The 25,591-nt window shown below is 47.5% G+C and overlaps 1 protein-coding gene across 2 annotated transcripts in view; it reads right to left on the bottom strand.

Moving 5' to 3' along the window:
- Positions 1 to 25,591, bottom strand: part of FMN2 (formin 2) — a 528,461-nt gene that overhangs the window by 321,287 nt on the left and 181,583 nt on the right. For both annotated transcript variants that reach the window (XM_069769445.1, XM_069769446.1), the window contains exon 8: positions 12,546 to 12,607. In XM_069769445.1, the coding sequence (XP_069625546.1) occupies positions 12,546 to 12,607 (62 nt within the window). The remainder of the gene's footprint in view (positions 1 to 12,545; positions 12,608 to 25,591) is intronic.

Here is a 25,591-nt window from a genome sequence, read left to right as displayed (position 1 = left end):
CTAGTTTAACAGGGGGACTCCTGAAAAAATTGACATAGGGTCCCCCCTTCAAAATCTAACCAGCAAAGGCTAGGTAGACAACTGCAGGCTAATATTAATAGCCTAGAAAGGGCCATGGAAATTGGCCCCTCCCAGACTAAAAACATCAGCTCTCAGCCACCCCAGAAAAGGCGCATCTATAAGATGCACCAAATCTGGTGCATTGCCTCGCTCTTCCCACTTGCCCTGTAGCGGTGGCAAGAGGGGTTCATATTTGTGGGGTTGATATCACTTTTGTATTGTCAGGTGACATAAAGCCCACAGGTTAGTAATGGAGAGGCGTTTATAAGACACTTATCCATTACTAACCCCACAGTGATATTGTATAAAAACACACACACAGAATAAAGTCCTTTATTTGAAATAATGACAATCTCCTTTAATAAATCTTAATTAAATTACTTAATTTACTTTACTTATTCAATTACTTAAATTAATTAATTACTTACCGAATGCCTAATCCACCAAAGCCAATGTCTCCTGCAACCAAAAAAAAAAAAACCACAATATTCTTCACCTGACCGCAGAGAAGATAATCAATAATGTCCCATGACGATCCTGATCACTTTGAGAGCAGTCACATCAGTGATGTAAATGCTCTTAAAGACAGTCGGTGATGGGAGGTAATCGCTCCTGCAGTGTCACTGAGTTGCCATGAGAAAGTTCACTAGAGTTCATCAGCTGATCAGCTCCAGTGCTCTCCCCTATGGCACCACTGCTGCATGGGAAAGTTCTCACGCAGCGGTGCTGTAAGTGAGAGCACCGGAGCTGATCAGCTGATGAACTCCGGTGAACTCTCACAGCAGCTCAGTGATACACTGTGGGAGCGATTACATGTTGAGTATTTGATTGCAGATATTTCTGCAAGGTTTCTGCATCTCTTGACAGCAAAGACACTGTGACAAAAATGAGCATTTTGCCATGATGTTTGGTGTGTTTTTGCTGTGATTTTATATGCATTTTTGTACAGCAATGAATGCTTTTTTGAGCTAAATAAAGTTATTAAAAAAGTTTTGTGATGTAATTTCTTGGTTCAACACCACTTTTTTCATTCTGATGCAGTAGCATAAGGGTAAAGGGATTAGGGCTGTCATTGACACCAAGCCCTAGGCTTAGTAATGAAAAGGTGTCAGCATGACACCATTATTCCTTATAGTTAACCCAGTAAGTAAATGGAGTGCCCCCCATGGGGCCGTGGGGTACTCAGTACCAGGTCCTGCGGTTCACAGGGGGATGTCACGGTGGCTGACCCGGTCCGTGGCCCTGGGACGTCCGTGTAAAAGGGAAAGGTATATAAAGGGGAAATGATCGTGATGCCACCTGTGGTATTCGATCAGGGTAACCGTCGCTGCTTTAAGGGGTCCACTGGGGTGATGTTATGGCAGCTAGATGGTATACCTTCGCAAAGGTGAAGTATGTCCACAGGGCTTTCCAGTATGTAGATGGTGGATGGTGAGAGGTGCAGAGAAGAACGAGGACACAAGGTTGCAGTCTCTTTACCTTTACTGAAGACTTCAGCATCCACAGTCCAGGGCACCAGATCACAGGGCATTCAGAGTCCGGAGGGTTTGGAGGCAAGTCCAGAGTCCCCTTGTCAAGGTGGAAATCAGTAGCCTTCCTCTAGCGCTGCAGTGTTGTAGTCCCTTACTGCTAAGCTTCTCGTAATGTCCTCACAACTGTTGTGTCATGATCCAGTTCTGAGTTTATGTTCAGCTGTCTTATCTCTGGACTGGTCATGTGGGAGTTAATCCTCTCCGCCTCACTTTGAAGCTGGCTGAGCTATTTAAGTCCGCTGCAGCCTGTGGGCCAGTGTCAGCTATAGTTCATGCTGCACGGTTTGAGCACCTGACCAGGATACTTGTACTAGTGTTCCTTTTGCATCTGTCTGCCTGCACCCGTTTATGACTTATTCTGACCTCTGGCTTGTACCCTGACTCCGTCTTACGTCTCACGTTTTGGTTACCACGTTCCCGGTAGGCTCTGACTACTTGCTTGTCCCCGACTAGTCTCTGCTCGCCCCTTCTGAACCGCGCTGCTATCTTTGTGCATGACCTTGGCTTGTCTGACGTCCCTTTCATTACCTGTGACACCTGTGTTGTTGTTCAGTGTTGCTGCGCTGTGTGTACAACCTTTTTTCCTTAACCAGCACCCCCTGGTGGAGGTTGCTCTATACTGCACTGCAGCAGCACATTACATGTTGTATATGTTATGTCTCTCTCTCTGTCCCCCGGCTAGGATAGGACAAACCCGTATAACTGCTGGCTTGAGGTGGTTTATAGGGATTCTATCATGCCCCAGCCTCTAAAGGGTGCCACCGTGCCTCCTTGGTGTAGGACGGACAGGTAATGTGAATTTAGCTGTCCTGCTAGTCTCTGGAGCAAGGCATAAAGAACATTACTCCTTCGGTGTTCCGGCTACCGGGATTCTGCACCTCAGAAGGAGGCAGCCTGTGTAGGACTGGTCCCCTTCTGATATCCACTCCTTTGCTACGACTTCTTTCGTCTTTTGCACGCTCGCTGCAATACAATTCTGCCTTTGATGTCTCTTTCTAGGAGCTGCAGCTCTGAGGGCATGTGCAGCGCCCCAGAGATCTGGTCGTTGCAGTATGACACTCTGCCACTAAGGGGAGTGATGGTACGTCTGATGGCACTGAAGGAATTCTACTGACCAGGTATCACCAGCACACATTACACTTCACACTCCGGCCACTAGGGGGAGAAAAAGGCTTTATTTATTGGGCCACTCCTTACACTGGTAAAACTAGGGGTTGGATAGGAAGTTAGTCAGAAGCTGACTGGGTTGGATTCAGGCAACATCCCGTGGCAGGGGGTGTTGCAGGAAGAAGACACAGGGGAGTCCCTGTCAGGCGTGGGAACCTGGCAGGTGCCTAGCGAACAGAGCAGACCGTTACGGAACCGCGCCTGCACACCCCGCGGCGGTATCCTAAGAGAGAGACACGAAGGGAAGGATATTGTGGAACAGTGAGAAACGAGATCAAGCACAAAGGAGAACCAGTAGGAGTCGTGCCGTGAGACCGAGGCAACATCCTACTGAGGCGCGTAGCCGGTGGCCGGAACAGCGCGGGAGTAACTGACTCTAGGCCTTACTTCGAACTCCGCAGGACAGTTAATTATAGGTTGGCTGTCTACCTTAAATTTCCTACGAAGACATAGGGGGCAACGCGTGGAGAGGGGCATCTCTAGGGTCCTGGAAGAGCTCCGAGCCTTCCCGTCATACGGGTGCGTCCTAGCCATAACGTACCTGGGGGACGAGAAACTAGTAACATCTGGAACAAGCGAGAGAGAATTAGAAAGAACGAACGAATGAGAACAGCAGTTGTGAGGACTATTCCGAATGCTCAGCAGGGTAGCACTACAACACACAGGCGCTAGTGGTAGGCACTGATTTCCACCTGCAAAGGGAACTCTGGATGTGCCCATTGGACCGGCCGGTCTCAGATAGCCCTGTTAAGCGTGCTCTGGATTGAGGATCCTGAAGTCTTCAGTAAAGAGGTAAAGAGACTGCAACCTTGTGTCCTCGTTATTGACTGCACCTCACACCATCACCATCCACCTTACTGGGAAGCCCTGGGGACATACTTCACCTGTGGGAAGGTATACCATCCAGCTGCCATTCCATCACCCCAGCAGACCCCACAGCAGCGTCGGTCACCCTGACCGAACACCACAGGTGGCATCACGAACCCCTGATAGACTGTACCATCTTTATTGGACGCCCCTTAGCAGAGTCGCGGACCGGGTCTAGCCACCGTGACAGCCTCAGAACCGAACTAGAGAGGCCGAGAACTCGAGAACCCGAGAACTCATGGCCCTGTGTCTGGGGGCGCTCCACATGCACAGCTCCGTGTTCTTCTCCTTCGTTCTCTGACAGGATCCCACCCCTGCCAGGGACCAACTACCTGAGCGAAGCTCAGCCAGCAACTAACTAACTTTCCCTACAGGTCACCAGTTTTACCAATGTGGGGAGTGACCTAATAAATAGGAGCAGGAGCTCCCCCTGGTGGCCTGGAGTGTGAAATGTGTTGCACGTTTGTGATACCTGGATGCAGTTGTCATTCTTTGTCTCCAAACGTAACACCACTCTCCCCTAGAGGAAAATGACATTACTGCCCATGTACAGGTTCACTCTTTTAACTCACCTACATAGGATGGTGACAATGATTTTGTGTGTTTGTTTGTGTTTATGCAGCGCCCCAGGGTCCTTAGCCTTTAATGGCTTGTTTACAGGGGGACCTGAAGAAAAAAAATTGACATAGGTCCCAACATAAAATGTAACCAGCAGAGGCTAGGCAGACAGCTACAGGATGATATTAATAACCTAGGAAGGGGCCATGGATATTGGCGCCTCCCAGACTAAAAACATCAGCTCTCAGCCACCCCAAAAAATCTATAAGATGCGCCAAATCTGGCTCTTAGACTTGCTCTTTCCAGTTGCCCTGTAGTGGTGGCCATGGGGGCTGATGTCACCTTTGTATAGTCAGCAGCTCCTGCCATCACTGTTATCAGTGACAGTAGATGTAGGCTGATGGGGGGGAGTAGTCTCATCAGCCCACGCCTGCTAACCTGCGGTAAGCAGATAAAACAGTGGGAAACCTCATAGGAATCCGGTAAAAATGCAACGAAAAACTCAGCAAATCAACAAACACTTTTCTACCTGCGTTTTTGCTGCAGATTTGACTGACTCAATTGAAGTCAATGTATGGAAAATGCTACAAATCCGCACAAAGAATTTACACGCTGCAGAAAAAAAAACATACTGCAAACACTCAAAGGCATTTTTGGTCCATTTCCGTGAGGAAAAAATGCTGGGTAGACGCATCAAAAATGCACTGTGCACACAGCCTAAAAAGTTGCTAAACAGGTTAAATACAAAAATAAAGCGCATATTCTGCCATCAGCTCATGCCATTGATCCTCTGATCTGCAAGTCATGGAAAAAGGCAGATTCTGATTGATGGTTTCCAAGTTCATGAGTCTTTATGGAAATGGCTGCCTATGATGGACAAGGACAAGATCCTTTACCCTCTGCACACTGAACAGGATAAATTCATATGTATGACAGTCATGGCTCTGGAGCCCAAAGTGGGATTCACTTGACCCCCAGTGTGTCAGTCCAAACATAGCAGGGCATTTGCTTCTTAGGGTACCGTCACACTATACCATTTCGATCGCTACGACGGTACGATTCGTGACGTTCCAGCGATATCGTTACGATATCGCTGTGTCTGACACGCAGCAGCGATCAGGGATCCTGCTGAGAATCGTACGTCGTAGCAGATCGTTTAGAACTTTCTTTCATCGCTGGATCTCCCGCTGTCATCGCTAGATCGGTGTGTGTGACACCGATCTAGCGATCTAGCGATGCGATCCAGCGATGCGTTCGCTTGTAACCAGGGTAAACATCGGGTAACTAAGCGCAGGACCGCGCTTAGTAACTCGATGTTTACCCTGGTTACAAGCGTAAAACTAAAAAAAAACAAACAGCACATACTTACATTCTGGTGTCCGTCAGGTCCCTTGCCGTCTGCTTCCCGCACTGTGACTGCCGGCCGTAAAGTGAAAGCAGAGCACAGCGGCTGTGCTTTCACTTTCACTTTACGGCCGGCAGTCAGTGAGTGCGGGAAGCAGACGGCAAGGGACCTGACGGACACCAGAATGTAAATATGTGCTGTTTGTTTTTTTTTAGTTTTACGCTTGTAACCAGGGTAAACATCGGGTTACTAAGCGCGGCCCTGCGCTTAGTTACCCGATGTTTACCCTGGTTACCCAGGGACCTCGGCATCGTTGGTCGCTGGAGAGCTGTCTGTGTGACAGCTCCCCAGCGACCACACTACGATTTACCTACGATCACGGCCAGGTCATATCGCTGGTCGTGATCGTAGGTAAATCGTATAGTGTGACGGTACCCTTACACTCTCTCCCCCTCTCTTGTAAATATCCTTATTTGCACATCGCATACCTCACCATGAAAAAAAATGCTACTGCTAGACATTCTCTCTCCTTTGCTGACTGTCTGCTGCCCGCCTGCCCTCACAGAAGATGGGTTGTCTTACCCCCTTCTTCTCTGTATCGCTGCAATATTCTTCAGGCAGTCCGCCTCAGTAGGCATCTGCCCTGAAGCTCCTCAGCTCCTTTCTAGATGAAGAGAGATGTAAGATTTGTCAGTCAGAGAAGTGTGTCTATGCAAATATAGTGGAGGCAGGGCTACACAGTGCAGGGCGCATACCAATTGCATTGTCTGTCGCTGTGAGTGGTATGCCACAGGTTTCTTGAATCTAGCTTTTTCTTCCATATTTAAGCTGCACACACAGATTTGTGAAAAAGCAGGCCAATCTTACATATTATAAAAATTGGTCTATTAGCCATTTACACAAACAGATATTAATATCTTCCTCATCTGTTGTAATTTTCCAAGCATGAAACTTTCCAAATTCTTTACAATGGAGTTGTCTTCGAAATTGGTAACAATAGCAGCTAAGTGTTAAATGTGGGTTAATTGGTTTTTGTGTCGCCCCTGAAGGTCCATTTCAAAAAACATAGACTGAGTGTGAACAGGTGCTGAACCCAGAGTCGCCAACTCGTATATAGTTAAATAAATAGGGCAGCACACTGCAGCGCCAAAACATGCAAACTTGAAAAAACGAAATTTGAACTGCATTACTGCACTAGAAATATGAAAAATGAGAGCTTTTAGCGCACAAAAATGGCCAATTTTATGTGTACCTCGTAGCCACGTTAAGGCATCTCTCTTATACGAGGTCCTACGTTTGACCTACCTCACTGAGAATAAACGTCTCCATCTGAATGGGTACATGTAAAAACCTCTTCTTGGACTCAAATTCTCTCTCTATGTGGAGGGGTATTGGACCTACTATAATTAAAACACCTGAAGCTAGGAGGCGGGGAGTGCACGATCAGAAGGCTAGAGAATACATTTCAAAAAACCTGATCTGCACATCCAAACATAGACTGAGTGTGAACAGGTGCTGAACCCAGAGTCGCCAACTCGTATATAGTTAAATAAATAGGGCAGCACACTGCAGCGCCAAAACATGCAAACTTGAAAAAACGAAATTTGAACTGCATTACATAGTAACATAGTAACATAGTAACATAGTTAGTAAGGCCGAAAAAAGACATTTGTCCATCCAGTTCAGCCTATATTCCATCATAATAAATACCCAGATCTACGTCCTTCTACAGAACCTAATAATTGTATGATACAATATTGTTCTGCTCCAGGAAGACATCCAGGCCTCTCTTGAACCCCTCGACTGAGTTCGCCATCACCACCTCCTCAGGCAAGCAATTCCAGATTCTCACTGCCCTAACAGTAAAGAATCCTCTTCTATGTTGGTGGAAAAACCTTCTCTCCTCCAGACGCAAAGAATGCCCCCTTGTGCCCGTCACCTTCCTTGGTATAAACAGATCCTCAGCGAGATATTTGTATTGTCCCCTTATATACTTATACATGGTTATTAGATCGCCCCTCAGTCGTCTTTTTTCTAGACTAAATAATCCTAATTTCGCTAATCTATCTGGGTATTGTAGTTCTCCCATCCCCTTTATTAATTTTGTTGCCCTCCTTTGTACTCTCTCAAATTCCATTATATCCTTCCTGAGCACCGGTGCCCAAAACTGGACACAGTACTCCATGTGCGGTCTAACTAGGGATTTGTACAGAGGCAGTATAATGCTCTCATCATGTGTATCCAGACCTCTTTTAATGCACCCCATGATCCTGTTTGCCTTGGCAGCTGCTGCCTGGCACTGGCTGCTCCAGGTAAGTTTATCATTAACTAGGATCCCCAAGTCCTTCTCCCTGTCAGATTTACCCAGTGGTTTCCCGTTCAGTGTGTAATGGTGATATTGATTCCCTCTTCCCATGTGTATAACCTTACATTTATCATTGTTAAACCTCATCTGCCACCTTTCAGCCCAAGTTTCCAACTTATCCAGATCCATCTGTAGCAGAATACTATCTTCTCTTGTATTAACTGCTTTACATAGTTTTGTATCATCTGCAAATATCGATATTTTACTGTGTAAACCTTCTACCAGATCATTAATGAATATGTTGAAGAGAACAGGTCCCAATACTGACCCCTGCGGTACCCCACTGGTCACAGCGACCCAGTTAGAGACTATACCATTTATAACCACCCTCTGCTTTCTATCACTAAGCCAGTTACTAACCCATTTACACACATTTTCCCCCAGACCAAGCATTCTCATTTTGTGTACCAACCTCTTGTGCGGCACGGTATCAAACGCTTTGGAAAAATCGAGATATACCACGTCCAATGACTCACCGTGGTCCAGTCTATAGCTTACCTCTTCATAAAAACTGATTAGATTGGTTTGACAGGAGCGATTTCTCATAAACCCATGCTGATATGGAGTTAAACAGTTATTCTCATTGAGATAATCCAGAATAACATCCCTCAGAAACTCTTCAAATATTTTACCAACAATAGAGGTTAGACTTACTGGCCTATAATTTCCAGGTTCACTTTTAGAGCCCTTTTTGAATATTGGCACCACATTTGCTATGCGCCAGTCCTGCGGAACAGACCCTGTCGCTATAGAGTCACTAAAAATAAGAAATAATGGTTTATCTATTACATTACTTAGTTCTCTTAGTACTCGTGGGTGTATGCCATCCGGACCCGGAGATTTATCTATTTTAATCTTATTTAGCCGGTTTCGCACCTCTTCTTGGGTTAGATTGGTGACCCTTAATATAGGGTTTTCATTGTTTCTTGGGATTTCACCTAGCATTTCATTTTCCACCGTGAATACCGTGGAGAAGAAGGTGTTTAATATGTTAGCTTTTTCCTCGTCATCTACAACCATTCTTTCCTCACTATTTTTTAAGGGGCCTACATTTTCAGTTTTTATTCTTTTACTATTGATATAGTTGAAGAACAGTTTGGGATTAGTTTTACTCTCCTTAGCAATGTGCTTCTCTGTTTCCTTTTTGGCAGCTTTAATTAGTTTTTTAGATAAAGTATTTTTCTCCCTATAGTTTTTTAGAGCTTCAATGGTGCCATCCTGCTTTAGTAGTGCAAATGCTTTCTTTTTACTGTTAATTGCCTGTCTTACTTCTTTGTTTAGCCACATTGGGTTTTTCCTATTTCTAGTCCTTTTATTCCCACAAGGTATAAACCGCTTACACTGCCTATTTAGGATGTTCTTAAACATTTCCCATTTATTATCTGTATTCTCATTTCTGAGGATATTGTCCCAGTCTACCAGATTAAGGGCATCTCTAAGCTGTTCAAACTTTGCCTTCCTAAAGTTCAGTGTTTTTGTGACTCCCTGACAAGTCCCCCTAGTGAAAGACAGGTGAAACTGCACAATATTGTGGTCGCTATTTCCTAAATGCCCAACCACCTGCAGATTTGTTATTCTGTCAGGTCTATTAGATAGTATTAGGTCTAAAAGTGCTGCTCCTCTGGTTGGATTCTGCACCAATTGTGAAAGATAATTTTTCTTGGTTATTAGCAGAATAATTACTGCACTAGAAATATGAAAAATGAGAGCTTTTAGCGCACAAAAATGGCCAATTTTATGTGTACCTCGTAGCCACATTAAGGCATCTCTCTTATACGAGGTCCTACGTTTGACCTACCTCACTGAGAATAAACGTCTCCATCTGAATGGGTACATGTAAAAACCTCTTCTTGGACTCAAATTCTCTCTCTATGTGGAGGGGTATTGGACCTACTATAATTAAAACACCTGAAGCTAGGAGGCGGGGAGTGCACGATCAGAAGGCTAGAGAATACATTTCAAAAAACTATATACGAGTTGGCGACTCTGGGTTCAGCACCTGTTCACACTCAGTCTATGTTTGGATGTGCAGATCAGGTTTTTTGAAATGTATTCTCTAGCCTTCTGATCGTGCACTCCCCGCCTCCTAGCTTCAGGTGTTTTAATTATAGTAGGTCCAATACCCCTCCACATAGAGAGAGAATTTGAGTCCAAGAAGAGGTTTTTACATGTACCCATTCAGATGGAGACGTTTATTCTCAGTGAGGTAGGTCAAACGTAGGACCTCGTATAAGAGAGATGCCTTAACGTGGCTACGAGGTACACATAAAATTGGCCATTTTTGTGCGCTAAAAGCTCTCATTTTTCATATTTCTAGTGCAGTAATGCATTTCAAATTTCGTTTTTTCAAGTTTGCATGTTTTGGCGCTGCAGTGTGCTGCCCTATTTATTTAACTATATACGAGTTGGCGACTCTGGGTTCAGCACCTGTTCACACTCAGTCTATGTTTGGATGTGCAGATCAGGTTTTTTGAAATGTATTCTCTAGCCTTCTGATCGTGCACTCCCCGCCTCCTAGCTTCAGGTGTTTTAATTATAGTAGGTCCAATACCCCTCCACATAGAGAGAGAATTTGAGTCCAAGAAGAGGTTTTTACATGTACCCATTCAGATGGAGACGTTTATTCTCAGTGAGGTAGGTCAAACGTAGGACCTCGTATAAGAGAGATGCCTTAACGTGGCTACGAGGTACACATAAAATTGGCCATTTTTGTGCGCTAAAAGCTCTCATTTTTCATATTTCTAGTGCAGTAATGCAGTTCAAATTTCGTTTTTTCAAGTTTGCATGTTTTGGCGCTGCAGTGTGCTGCCCTATTTATTTAACTATATACGAGTTGGCGACTCTGGGTTCAGCACCTGTTCACACTCAGTCTATGTTTGGATGTGCAGATCAGGTTTTTTGAAATGTATTCTCTAGCCTTCTGATCGTGCACTCCCCGCCTCCTAGCTTCAGGTGTTTTAATTATAGTAGGTCCAATACCCCAAACATAGAGAGAGAATTTGAGTCCAAGAAGAGGTTTTTACATGTACCCATTCAGATGGAGACGTTTATTCTCAGTGAGGTAGGTCAAACGTAGGACCTCGTATAAGAGAGATGCCTTAACGTGGCTACGAGGTACACATAAAATTGGCCATTTTTGTGTGCTAAAAGCTCTCATTTTTCATATTTCTAGTGCAGTAATGCAGTTCAAATTTCGTTTTTTCAAGTTTGCATGTTTTGGCGCTGCAGTGTGCTGCCCTATTTATTTAACGCCCCTGAAGGTCCAGTCGCCACAGAAGTACTACACCTCAGTCAGAGGTGTGATGCCCCAACACTCTGGTAAGGAGGGGACACTGTACAGAACCCTAACACTTGCACCCAACACCAGACCTCTCCAGGCCAGGGATGGATTAGGTAGAAGGTGGGGGTTGGGAAAGTGAAGTAGGGGTGGATTGATATAGTAAGTAAGTGAAGAGTCTGTGGGAGGCAAGAGAAGAGAGCAGATGTGTAAGAGAGAGTTGAAGCTGGGGACTGGAGCTGGTAGAAGCTCATCCCAGCAGGAAAGAGAGAAAGAAAGGAAAGAAGCTCCCAGGAAAAAAGAAGGGGTCCTAGGGGCACGGGAAGTGCAGAAACCATCCATGTGGCCCGCATTCACATTGACCATCGCCAGGTGGAGAGACCTGGTCACAGAAAGGGGAACCGGCCCCTGATCTAGTGGAGGAACTACAGGCCTCAACTAGGAACCCGGAGGCTGTCGTGCCTGTAAGTGTCACAGCCAAGCTCGCACCTACTTCGCTGAAAAGGTAGACATAGAGGGTCAAGGGGATAGTGAAGAGATGTCGCCTGGCAGGACTCGTGACTACCGAGTCGGGACACTGGGTGTGAAGTGCAGGGCAGGAGAGGAGGCAGCCAGCGCAGTGAGATGGCCAAGAAAGATATATAAAAAGGGGGCTCTGGATAGGTGCCCCAAGTTACTGGAGACTTCCTGGACCACTGACCTGGAGGACACAGCACCCCTGCTGGGGAATAATGTCTGAACTGTGAGTAAAACGTAAAGACTGCACTTTGCTGTGTCCTCTCAATTCTTTCCTGCGACGCTTGCCCTACACCACTACTACCATCAGAACTTGACAAAACACCTAACCTCAGACTTTGCCTCTGACTATTCGTTTGTCTTTTTCCTTTGTCTTTGATGTATCCTCTTGGCTTTTGACCTCTGACTCCTTCACTTCCCCATTTCAAGGTTTGTCCATGAGAGGTGACTCACAGGCACACAGCTTTGATCTCCCCCTATCGTACTGGTTTTATTTAGTTGCCTTTTTCTAATTGCCTTGTTCTATAACCATCATTTATGTCAGATATTGCACAATCATCTACCTATGTCCTGCTAGGACTGAAGCATTTAGCTGATCTTCATTTCATATAACTATTCTGTAAATGTATTTTTCCTATCACCTGTATGGATGACCTTTGTAATTGAATAGACATGGAGTTTCTATTAGCTGCTAGTATTGTTTTAATTGTTGTCAATTGTTTATTGTCTTTCTTTTTGAAAATTATTATAAAAACAAATATTTAGCGACTGCCATACATATACTGAGGCAAATATGGCTTTGCAACAAGGAGCCTGGAGTGTTGCTTCTATTCACATGGGTTTGCAAACTATACTTACATTTTCATATAAAGCTTGAAGAGTTTCTAAATCAACCACCGAATAGTCCATTTTCAAAACAGCTAAATAAATAAAAATAAAAGATTAAATGTCATTGTTTCTGCACTGCAAAGATTTTTAAGCAGTTATTAAACATTGGTGAAAAGGAAATATTTAGTTGTACTGATACATTTCAAAACCTATTATATATTGTAATTTAATGCAAAAATGTACTTGAAAACAAGAAACTTTCTAAATATATTATATTAAATAAATCCGCTTCTTTCTCCTCCTTGACAGATCATAATATTCTCAAATTTCTCTGTTCAGGGGTAAAATGTGCCTTCAGTGAATACAGACTTTCCCATTACTGAGATCTCAGTGCTGTGAAAATCTGTTTTCATTGAATACACATATTATACATGAATTGAAAGTGAGATCAGTCCGTGAGGAAAAAAAAGCAAATTTCTTTGATACTTTTGATATGGTATAACAAAGTTGCTGATTCTCTTGTATTCTATTCATTTATTAAATTAAAAATAAAAACAATGGTTACTATTTAAAGATTTTGTAGATTTCTCTTTCAAATTCACTTTGAAAATGTTAACATTTTACAAACCATAAAATAACACAACACATTTTATCAACAATAAGAAAACAAAGCCTTTTGATAGTTGCAAAAAGGTTTGAGAATAAGCTTAAAAGCTAAAGGTCAATAATTAAAGAGAAACTAATCTTTAATTTTTTATTTAATAATTGTGTCCAGCATGGAAAGTCATGACAATTTGCAAATTACTTTATTAAAGGGAATCTGTCAGGTAGTTTTTGTGTAGTGTCCTGTGAGGATCTGATGTTGTTGTGGGTTATAAAAATCACCTAAGCAGGTCAACGATGCAACTATGTTTATTTCATACATCCATGGTTGTACAACAAATCCATGTAGATGGCCAACATACAATGTCCTCAGTCCACAAGTTTGGTAGTTCCACTGGCCCCATATCAGGCGATACCCACTGTCTCCCAACTTTTGGTTGGCCCCAGGGCCGGACTGGGACTAAAATTCAGCCCTGGCATTTGAAGTTACACAGGCCCACTTGTCACATGGTGACTGTATAATATCTTTGTACCCTTGTAGGTTACAAGAAGTGAGGGGAGTGTAACACGACTATATAACATATAATCACAGCTGTATCCAGCATTACAGCTCAGTCCTATTTACTGCTTTTAGTTGCAGTACCAAGAAAAGCCGCTACTTTACCTACATAACTGGATCTTGTAGATAATGAAGGGATGAGATGACCAAAGGCTATGGAACCTCACTTTGATGCTCCATAAACTTTGCCTACAGCCACTTTTGGTTCCGGGGAGCAGCATGGGACCCAGGGACTCTGAAGAGCGGTGACATCAGTAAGTCAGTAACATCACCGCTCTTCAGATATTCCGGGTCTTGCTCTGAGCTCGGCAACTGTGAAGAGCGGTATTGTTACTACCGTCACCGCTCTTCAGAGTCGCTGGGTCTCGCCAGGTCTGGGTCAGTAGTGGGGGTGTCCGATAGACACCTCTCCATTACTTACACCAGGGATTGATAGCAGCTGACATTACGCAGCTGACAGCAACCCTAAAAATCATTACACATACCAGAATTAAATGCTCTGGTGGCTGGGAAAAGCAGTAGAGTTAGCGCTATTCCCAGGTGCCGGGTGATAACTACAACTGTCATCATCCTTGCCTGGTCTCCCTGCGAAGCATTTCTGCTGTATTTACATGCACTGATCTCAGGCCACTAAACGAGTGTGATCGACAATAGTGAAGTCGTTCGCTTGTTTCCTGGCCTCTTTACACCAACTGAGAAAGAATGATGGGGACAGAACAATCACAATTAGATCAATCTGTCCCCATACAGTATCATGTTATTAGCAGCATCTACAGTTTACACCGGCGATGTGCTGCTGAGAACAAGGATTTCTGTTCCCACATAAACAATCCAATCACTTGATGAATAGGCAGCATTTTGCTTGTTTAGTAGAATACACCCCATAGTCCTCTATATATTATAATGTGCCCCTCAGTCCTCCATATAGTATAATACACTCCTCAGTCCTCCATATAGTATAGTACACTGCTCAGTCCTTCATATGGTATAATACACTCCTCATAGTGCTCCATATAGTTTAATGCACTCAGTCCTCCATATAGTATAATACACTCCTCAGTCCTACAAATAGTATAATACATTCCTCATAGTGCTCCATATAGTATAATGCCCGCCATTGTCATCCATGTAGTACAATTCACTTCCCATAGTATAATGCACCCCATAGTTCTTCATATAGTATAATGTATTCCCCATAGTCCTCGGTACATTATAATACAGCCCACATATAGTATAACTAGCTATTGAACCCGTTCTACGCCCGGGTGGCGAGCATTTATATTAGTATATGGTCTCCATCCTGTCATGTGCTGCACCATCCTGCGTCCCCATCCTAACATGTGCTGCTCCCATCCTGCGTCCCCATCCTGTCATGTGCTGCTCCATCCTGCGCCCCCGTCCTGTCATGTGCTGTTCCCATCCTGCACCCCCATTCTGTCATGTGCTGCTCCCATCCTGCACCCCCATTCTGTCATGGGCTGTTCCCATCCTGCACCCCCATCCTGTCATGTGCTGCTCTCATCCTGCGCCCCCATTCTGTCATGGGCTGCTCCCATTCTGCACCCCCATCCTGTCATGTGCTGCTCCATCCTGCGTCCCCATCCTGTCATATGCTCCCATCCTGCGTCCCCATCCTGTCATATGCTCCCATCCTGCGTCCCCATCCTGTCATGTGCTCCCATCCTGCACCCCCATCCTGTCATGTGCTCCCATCCTGCACCCTCATCCTGTCATGTGCTCCCATCCTGCACCCCCATCCTGTCATGTGTGCGCCCCCATTCTGTCATATGCTGCTCTCATCGTGCACCCCCATTCTGTCATGTGCTGCTCCCATGGTGCGCAAACATTCTGCCATGTGCTGTTGCCATCCTGTGCCCCCATTCTGTTGTAATGTGCTGCACCCATTCTGCCTGTTCCTGTTTCCATTCTGCCATATGTTGCTCCCATCTTTCTCTCTCTGGCTCTACTGCCCGAGTGCGGGTGGCTGTGCTGGGGGCGGCTGTGCATGGCTGTGCTGGGGGCGGCTGTGCGTGGCTGTGCTGGGGGTGGCTGTGCGTGGCTGTGCTGGGGGCGGCTGTGCGTGGCTGTGCTGGGGGCAGCTGTGCTGGGGGCGCTGTGTGTGGCTGTGCTGGGGGCGGCTGTGCGTGGCTGTTTTGGGGGCGCTGTGTGTGGCTGTGCTGGGGGAGGCCGTGCGTGGCTGTGCATGGGGCGGCTGTGCATGGCTGTGCTGGGGGCGGCTGTGCTGGGGGCGGCTGTGCGTGGCTATGCTGGGGGCGGCTGTGCGTGGCTGTGCTGGGGGCGGCTGTGCTTGGCTGTGCTGGGTGCGGCTGTGCGTGGCTGTGCTGGGGGCGGCTGTGCATGGCTGTGCTGGGGGCGGCTGTGCGTGGCTGTGCTGGGGGCGGCTGTGCGTGGCTGTGCTGGGGGCGGCTGTGCGTGGCTGTGCTGGGGGCTGGGGGCGGCTGTGCTGGGGGCGGCTGTGCGTGGCTGTGCTGGGGGCGGCTGTGCGTGGTGGGGGCAGCTGTGCGTGGCTGTACTGGGGGCGGCTGTGCGTGGCTGTGCTGGGGGCGGCTGTGCGTGGCTGTGCTGGGGGCGGCTATGCGTGGCTGTGCTGGGGGCGGCTGTGCGTGGTTGTGCTGGGGGCGGCTGTGCTGGGGGCAGCTGTGCATGGTTGTGGCTGTGCTGGGGGCGGCTGTGCGTGGCTGTGCTGGGGGGTGGCTGTGCGTGGCTGTGGCTGTGCTGGGGGCAGCTGTGCATGGCTGTGCTGGGGGCGGCTGTGCTGGGGCGGCTGTGCTGGGAGCGGCTGTGCGTGGCTGTGCTGGGGGCGGCTGTGCGTGGCTGTGCTGGGGGCGGCTGTGCGTGGCTGTGCTGAGGGCGGCTGTGCGTGGCTGTGCTGGGGGCAGCTGTGCGTGGCTGTGCTGGGGCGGCTGTGCGTGGCTGTGCTGAGGGCGGCTGTGCGTGGCTCTGGCTGTGCTGGGGCGGCTGTGTGTGGCTGTGCTGGGGGCTGCTGTGGCTGTGCTGGGGGCGGCTGTGCGTGGCTGTGGCTGTGCTGGGGGCGGCTGTGCGTGGCTGTGCTGGGGGCGGCTGTGCGTGGCTGTAGCTGTGCTGGGGGCGGCTGTGCGTGGCTGTGCTGGGGGCGGCTGTGCGTGGCTGTGGCTGTGCTGGGGGCGGCTGTGCGTGGCTGTGCTGGGGGCGGCTGTGCGTGGCTGTGCTGGGGCGGCTGTGCGTGGCTGTGCTGGGGGCGGCTGTGCGTGGCTGTGCTGGGGGCGGCTGTGCGTGGCTGTGGCTGTGCTGGGGGCGGCTGTGCGTGGCTGTGGCTGTGCTGGAGGCGGCTGTGGTGGGGCGGCTGTGCGTGGCTGTGCTGGGGGCGGCTGTGCTGGGGGCGGCTGTGCGTGGCTGTGGCTGTGCTGGGGGTGGCTGTGCGTGGCTGTGGCTGTGCTGCGGGCGGCTGTGCGTGGCTGTGGCTGTGCTGGGGGTGGCTGTGCGTGGCTGTGGCTGTGCTGGGGGCGGCTGTGCATGGCTGTGCTGGGGTGGCTGTGCGTGGCTGTTCTGGGATGGCTGTGCGTGGCTGTGCTGGGGCGGCTGTGCGTGCCTGTGCTGGGGGCGGCTGTGCGTGGCTGTGGCTGTGCTGGGGTGGCTGTGCTGGGGTGGCTGTGCGTGGCTGTGCTGGGGCGGCTGTGCGTGGCTGTTGCTGTGTTGGGGGCGGCTGTGCTGGGGGCGGCTGTGCGTGGCTGTGCTGGGGCGGCTGTGCGTGGCTGTGGCTGTGCTGGGGGCGGCTGTGCTGGACGTGTAAAACACGTACCGCACACGGACATTGTCCGTGTGCAGTCTGTGTGCCGTGCAGGAGACAGCGCTACATTAAGCGCTGTCCCCCCCCCCCCACTGGTGCTGAAGCCACGATTCATATGTTCCCTGCAGCATCGTTTGCTGCAGGGAACATATGAATATTAGTGTTTAAAATGCAGATCCAGGAAACCCCCCCCCCACCCCCGGTGCACCACCCCCTGCACCCGCTGTGATTAAAATACTCACCTAGCTTCCGGATCCCTCGCCGCAGCGTCCTCTTCTGGCCGCAGCCTCTCCTGTATGCGGTCACGTGGGGCCGCCGATTACAGTACTGAATATGCGGCTCCGCCCCTTTGGGAGGCGGCGCCGCATATTCATGATTTTAATCGGCGGCCCCACGTGACCGCATACAGGAGAGGCTGCGGCCAGAAGAGGACGCTGCGGCGAGGGATCCGGAAGCTAGGTGAGTATTTTAATCACAGTGGATGGGGGGGCACACTGGGGGGGCGCACAGGAGGTGGGAGGGGGGTGCGCACAGGGGGTGGGAGGGGGGTGGAGCCCCCACGGCCGGTATATTATGGGGGGGATAATTAAGTTCGGCTGCGTCACTCTGGTCCAGACTGCGCAGGTGCGGTGCGTCGCGCTTGCGCAGTCTATAAAGGCTTCGGACAGAGTGACGCTCCCACCGTTATATTATAGATAATGCCACTCCAGAGTATAATGCAGCCACCCCACAGAATATATTGTAGCCCCGAGTATAATGTAACCCCCAGAGAATATAATGCAGCTCCCTCATATAGTATAATGCAGCTCCTGCATATATAATATATGGTAGCCCCCCTCATAGAGCATAATGCAGCCCCCCATAGAATACAATGTAGCCCCTCCATAGAATATAATACAGCACCCCATAGAATGTAATACAGCCCTCCCCCATAGAATGTAATGCAGCCAGCCCCAATAGAATGTAATGCAGCCAGCCCCCCATAGAATGTAATGCAGCCAGCCCCCTATAGAATGTAATGCAGCCAGCCCCCATGGAATGTAATACAGCACAGCCCCCATAGAATGTAATACAGCACAGCCCCCATAGAATGTAATACAGCATAGCCCCCATAGAATGTAATGCAGCACAGCCCCCATAAAATGTAATGCAGCTCAGCCCCCATAGAATGTAATGCAGCACAGCCCCCATAGAATGTAATACAGCACAGCCCCCATAGAATGTAATACAGCATAGCCCCCATAGAATGTAATGCAGCACAGCCCCCATAAAATGTAATGTAGCTCAGCCCCCATAGAATGTAATGCAGCACAGCCCCCATAGAATGTAATACAGCCAGCCCCCATAGAATGTAATACAGCCAGCCCCCATAGAATGTAATACAGCACAGCCCCCATAGAATGTAATACAGCACAGCCCCCATAGAATGTAATGCAGCACAGCCCCCATAGAATGTAATGCAGCCAGCCCCAATAGAATGTAATACAGCACAGCCCCATAGAATGTAATACAGCCAGCCCCCATAGAATGTAATCCAGCACAGCCCCCATAGAATGTAATCCAGCAAAGCCCCCATAGAATGTAATGCAGCCAGCCCCCATAGAATGTAATACAGCACAGCCCCATAGAATGTAATACATCCAGCCCCCATAGAATGTAATACAGCACAGCCCCCATAAAATGTAATGCAGCACAGCCCCCATAGAATGTAATGCAGCCAGCCCCCATAGAATGTAATACAGCACAGCCCCCATAGAATGTAATACAGCCAGCCCCCATAGAATGTAATACAGCACAGCCCCCATAGAATGTAATGCAGCACAGCCCCCATAGAGTGTAATGCAGCACAGCCCCATAGAATGTAATGCAGCATAGCTTCCATAGAATGTAATCCAGCACAACCCCCATAGAATGTAATGCAGCCCCCCCAATAGCCCCACAATCCAGTTATTACTCAGTGATATATTTAAAAAAAAAAAAACACTCTCCTCACCTCTCCTCGTGCCCCACGCTACTCCTGGCTCCAGTCTCAGCAGCTGCAGTCTACCCGATCACACAGCAGGTGTGCTAAGATATGGTGTCATCGTGCAGCCGCAGTGTCAGCGCCAGGCAGAGCGGGGAATGATGGGAGAGGGAGCATCAGCAGACGCTCTCTCCTCCATCATTGCATTCAACTGTGCCGGCGTCATAGTTGAATGTGGCGGTGCTGGCGGGGGGGTGAGTCGTTGGCGGCGGGGGGGTGAGTCGGGGGGAGTCGGCGCTGGCGAGCGGCCCACGACTGCCACCGGCCCTTCAGGCATTTGCCAGAACTGCCCGATGGCCAGTCCTGCTCTGGTTGGCCTACAGCTTTTGGTATCTCCAGCCGTTATAGTGTGCAGTCACAGCCTATGTTCCTCCAGATGATGGAAATCACAACCATAGCTCATGGATATCCCACCAGCCAACAATCAATCTCCCAAACTCCATAGATCATTCATCCATTTCATTCATCCTCTGCCAAAGTCACTCCAACAACTGCCTGATTCAACCAATGTGACTTTTTTCTCCCTCCCCCTTAAACATTTTTCTTTAGCTCACAGAACAAACCATATTTCATCACCTGGGATTGTATATGAGACCCCCTGGGGTGATGGCTCCCCTGGGTCTACTATCTCCATCCCTACAATGGGCCTAGGATAGTAGAACAATGGATTGATAAGATGATTGCTTTACATTTACCTCTAGCAATCTACTGTGTGGCCTAAAGGTACCTTCACACTGAACGATATCGCTAGCGATCCGTGACGTTGCAGCATCCTGGATAGCGATATTGTTGAGTTTGACAGGCAGCAGCGATCAGGATCCTGCTGTGACATCGTTGGTCGGAGCAGAAAGTCCAGAACTTTATTTCGTCGCTGGACTCCCGCAGACATCGCTAAATCAGCGTGTGTGGCGATGTCTTCACTGGTAACCAGGGTAAACATCGGGTTACTAAGCGCAGGGCTGCGCTTAGTAACCCGATGTTTACCCTGGTTACCAGTGTAAATGTAAAAAAACAAACACTAGATACTTATATTCCGGTGTCTGTCCCCCGACGCTGTGCTTCTCTGCACTGTGTAAGCGCCGGCCGGAAAGCAGAGCACAGCGGTGACGTCACCGCTGTGCTTTCCGGCTGGCGCTCACAGTCAGTGCAGAGAAGCACAGCGCCGGGGGACAGACACCGGAATGTAAGTATGTAGTGTTCTGGTTTTTTTTACGTTTACGCTGGTAACCAGGGTAAACATCGGGTTACTAAGAGCGGCTCTGCTCTTAGTAACCCGATGTTTACCCTGGTTACCAGGGGACTTCGGGATCGTTGGTCGCTGGAGAGCTGTCTGTGTGACAGCACTCCAGCGACCACACAGCGACGCTGCAGTGATCGGGATCGTTGTCGGTATCGCTGCAGCGTCGCTACATGTGACGGTACCTTTAGGTTTACATAAGATCTAACACGCTCGTCTTCATCTGCTTACTGTCACTAAATGTCAACATTGCTTACTGAGGATGAACTGATGAGCAAGCAAATCACTAATAAAACACAGTAAGAAAATAGCTAATAAAACACAACAATATCGGTGCTCTGTGCTGGAAAAAGTCTCTATCCTTAGAGCTGTGGACTCCGCTCTACGTCCATTTGTCCTATAGTCTTTAGTAAGCAGCCGTATTATCACATGTCCCAATAGTACCCTGAAGTAGAGCTTGAGCAGCCTTTTCAGGATATGTAACTGTTATTTCTCTACGTGACGCCATTGTGTTCCTATAAGCCCCGAACAAATGTATTGTCTCGCGCCGGCAAGTCAAGCATATATAAATTGAATATTTACCCATTCCCCTCCCATAATCCTGCCCACACATCTGCTAGTGTCACTGATTCAGTAAGACTGCCGTATGCCTGAGAATCACATCGGAAACCTCAAACTGGTGGTCTGCTCTTCAGACCTGAGAGTGACTGCTGCATAGAAATACATGCTGTCACACTCAAGTCAGGAAAGCAGATTGCCAGCCCAAGAATTGCGGTGTGATCCTCCGGCGAGTCACACAGCAGTCTGACTGAATCAGTGACACCGGCCAGGAGGGGAGGGTGTGACTGTGGGTGGGAAAAGGGAAGAATATTCATTTATAATTTACATATGCCTGACTTGCCTGTGCACAACATTAAATTTGTCTGGGGCTTACAGGAATATAACGAGGCAACGTAGAGAAATAAATGTTACATATCCTAAAAGGGCTGCCCAAGCCCTATTTTAGTATACTATTAGGATACTACACAAAAAACTAGATTTCCTTTAAAGAATTTGTCTTCATTCCTGTAAAAAAATGTTGCATGGAAGTGACTTCCAAACCACAAACTCATTTGGACTAAAGATGCTGGTAATGGAAGAATCAGCACTTGTGTCCTCCAAGTGTTGTGCTTATGATAACAATCTTGAAGACACAAAAGAGCATAGTAAAACCAAAAACAATCTATAGCAAAAGGCTTATCCCAAGAGTGAGTTCAGCCAATGTTTCTGTTGCTTTTGACGCATTTCAATATGGCTAACCCACAGGACTATCTCCTTACACTCAATTAAGATAAACAATGTTTTAGGTACCTGTTAATAAAAAGACCATAACTGGAAGCATTGGGGACAATCAGGGTCTGTCAAGCCTGCTGCAGGATATTGTCCTGATAAGAAGAATACCCAGTCAGGTGCGGACCCTTTCACAGCCAGCATCAGTACTAGAAATGGGCGAACCCCAACAGCAAAGTTCAGGGTCCGTACCGAACACCTAATGTTCGGGCATGGACACTGAACACGAACTTCACCAGGAAGTCCGTGTTACTGTTCGGTTTGGCTGCCCGAACACCGGATGTTTGTCGCACTCTCATGCAAACACCTCTTCTGATCGGCGTTGAAATCATACCCGCTGGTCAGAGAGCCATGGTTCCCACGCTGTCAAAAGACAGCGTGAGCACTCAGCTGCAATCAGAGGTATAAAGTTTACCTCCGGTCACTGGTATCAGCTGATGGGACAACTGCTCCCGCTAATAACAGCGAGAGCAGGAGCAGCAGATGGGAGTATTCATCAGCAGCTCCTGCACTGTAAATAAATAATTAAAAAAAAAAAAACCGGTGTGGGTTCCCCTGTATTTTTGTTAACCAGCCAGGCAAAACTCACAGCTGGGGGCTGCAATCCTCAGCTGTCAGCTTCAGCAAGGCTAGCTATCAAGAATAGAGGGGGCGGGGTCCCCACGCCATATTTTAAGTGACGTGGAGTCCCCCCCATTTTTGACAACCAGACTTGCTAAAGCAGACAGCTGGGGGCTGGTATTCTGAGACTGGTAAGGGACCATGGATATTGGCCCCCCAGACTAAAAATAGCAGCCTGCAGCTGCCCAGAAAAGGCACATCTATTAGATGCGCCAATTCTGGTGCTTTACCTGGCTCTTTTCCACTTGTCCTGTAGCCAGTGTGTGGTGTCATTATTTACAGGTGATCTTGGTAATATTATTTTTAGGGGACATAGTGTGTGGTTCTATAAGAATTCAGGACTGACAAAGCATTTGTGAAATGCACATCGGGTGTATAGTAGGTGACTAGGTGAGCCTTTGCACTGCTCTTATATTCTTTCAGACATTTGTGGAATCTGTTAGGCCAGCGTCACACTAGTTTTACGGACGTAAGAGCGCATAAAATACGTCCGTAAAACACGCCTAACAAACGTCCCAATTTTTCCCAATGGGTCAGGTCCTATCAGCCGTATATTATGCATCCGTATTATACGGCTTACTATGGCCGTAGAAAATCGCAGCATGCTGCATTTGTCAGCGTATTGCGCAAAAAATACACCAATGAAAGTCTATGGGGGCACGCAAAATACGGAATGCATACGGACCATGCGTGTGACTTGCGAGAAATACGCTACACTCAGGCAGGTGTCAGGAATTGTCCAAATAGCTCAATCAGGAAGCTGAGACATGCTAATTAGCTCAAAAAGCCAGACAGTGAACACGGAGTGAGATCCACCATGTCTCACCTAATCAATGTGGACATGCTGATTATTTTGGTCCAAGAAAGGCCAGTTCTTTGGGATCAAAGAGATCCAAACTATGCCAACGGGGCCCAAAAAGAGGCAGCATGGAGGAGTGTGTGTGGGGCCCTATTCCCACATTATGAGCAGCAGCCACGTGAGGCACAGAGCCAAATAAGTAAGTACACTCATGTTTGTAATGTAATTTTCTTGTGAAACAGCAGTACCTTACTACTTTGAATTTGTAATCATTAATTTATTAATTAGTATAGAACTTAATTGAAAGCCCACCAGTACGTACATGGTGCTGTACATGATAAACGGATTACAATAATGGTTTGAACATTTGTCCCTTAACAATGTTTTTCTAATATTTTTCTTTCTGGGATAGAGGGTAGCAGACTCTGTCCTTGTGGCCTTACATTAAAATTGTCTTATTTGAACAAAGTTACTAATAACTGTATTTCACAAATGCATATTCGTATGCTACACTAAAATCTGTGTAGTCAATTACACCTTGTGTGACCACTGTGCATAATGGGCTAATATCTTGGTTTAATGTTTTTTGTTTCAGTGGGTGCTGTTACAACAAGATGGCGGAGTATCCGTGATCAGTACAGGAGGGAGAGGCAGCAGCGGGAAAAGAGTGGGGCAGATGCACCTCCTAAAAAAAAAAAAGTACATCTATTTTGATAGATTAACTTTCTTGAACCCCAGCATGGACCTCAGGATGTAAGTAGAAACCTCACAACACATTTTATACCTTTTTTTTATTATCTTTCATATAAAACAATTTTGTACTCAAAATATTTTTACATTACAGAACACAGTCTAACCTCACTGACAGGGAGACAGGGTCAGATTCTGAGTTTGTCATTGACCCAGTTGGGGAAGGAGAAGAGGTGGCTGGACCATCTTCTGATCCCTCAGGCTCTATCCCTCCAGGATCCTCCTCATCTGCCCAGCCAGGTCCAGAATCAGCAGCAGCTCAAGAAGAAGAGGCACCACCGTCTACAGCAGCAGCATCAGCAGAACCACCTAGCCAGGATGAGCAGGCAAACAGCAGCAGCCCTACAGTTGCCCTTGAGCGCTCACCACAGGCTGGATTGTTTTCCCAGCATGCTCGCCGCAGGAGAGAGCTCCTACAAAGTAAGAGAAATATTGATGCTGGGGTGTTGAGCTACCTGGCAAGGGTTCATGAGGATGATGGTGAGGAGGGCTTTACAAGGAGCCTGGCACGATATTTAAGGCCCATAGAGCGTGAGTTGAGGCTTCGTGTGAGAGGGTGCATTCAGATCCTTATTGATGCATGCACCCCCCCAAATAACCCATACCAGATTATGGAGATGATTGAACAGTGGCAGATGTCACCACAAAATATCCTGCGGCCTCAAAGATTCCAACAGGTGCATGCTCAACAGGGATCTGAAGCACCCCCTCCACGTGAGCCGACACCTCAACCCCAACCCACACAAAACCCACCATGGCAACCTCAGTACCATATGGCCGGATATCATCAACCATCCCAATATGGCCACTTGTCCAGACCCAGTGCTGGAGGCTGGTCCCAACCTGGCTTTGGACAACATGGCCATTTTGGTTTGGGGTATGATTCCAGGCCATATGTTCAGGAACATCATGGGTTTAGTCAGAATCCATTTTTAAATTTGCCGACTGCCCAACATCATACCAGGCCTAATGTTCCTCCAGCCAATACCACATCCTCACAGGGTCAAGGACAATTGGGCCTACAAAGGCCACCTGATGAGGACCCTGACCTACACACATCTCCACCACCAACCTATCAAGATTTGTGATTTTTTGTTTTTATTATCTTTATTTTTTATAATTTTGTTTGTAAATTTTGCTAATTTTTTTTAGAATCTTGTTTTGTAAATCTTGATGCTGTTTGTGCTGACATAGCACTTTGTTAGGCTGTTGTTGTTTTCTGCTTATATTGGCAGTTAAAAATTTTGAGATACGAGAGGTTATCAAAAAAAGTTTAGTTTAAAATACTAACCTCACAAAAAAAAGGTTAAGTAAAAACTACGTTTAAAAAATCAAAAATATGTCTGTTGAACAATCATTATTACATCA

Source organism: Ranitomeya imitator, chromosome 5 (assembly GCF_032444005.1).
Source record: "Ranitomeya imitator isolate aRanImi1 chromosome 5, aRanImi1.pri, whole genome shotgun sequence".
Taxonomy (NCBI): Eukaryota; Metazoa; Chordata; class Amphibia; order Anura; family Dendrobatidae; genus Ranitomeya; species Ranitomeya imitator.
The sequence above is the reverse complement of the archived record's forward strand: the minus strand, read 5'-3'. Positions and strand labels throughout refer to the sequence as shown.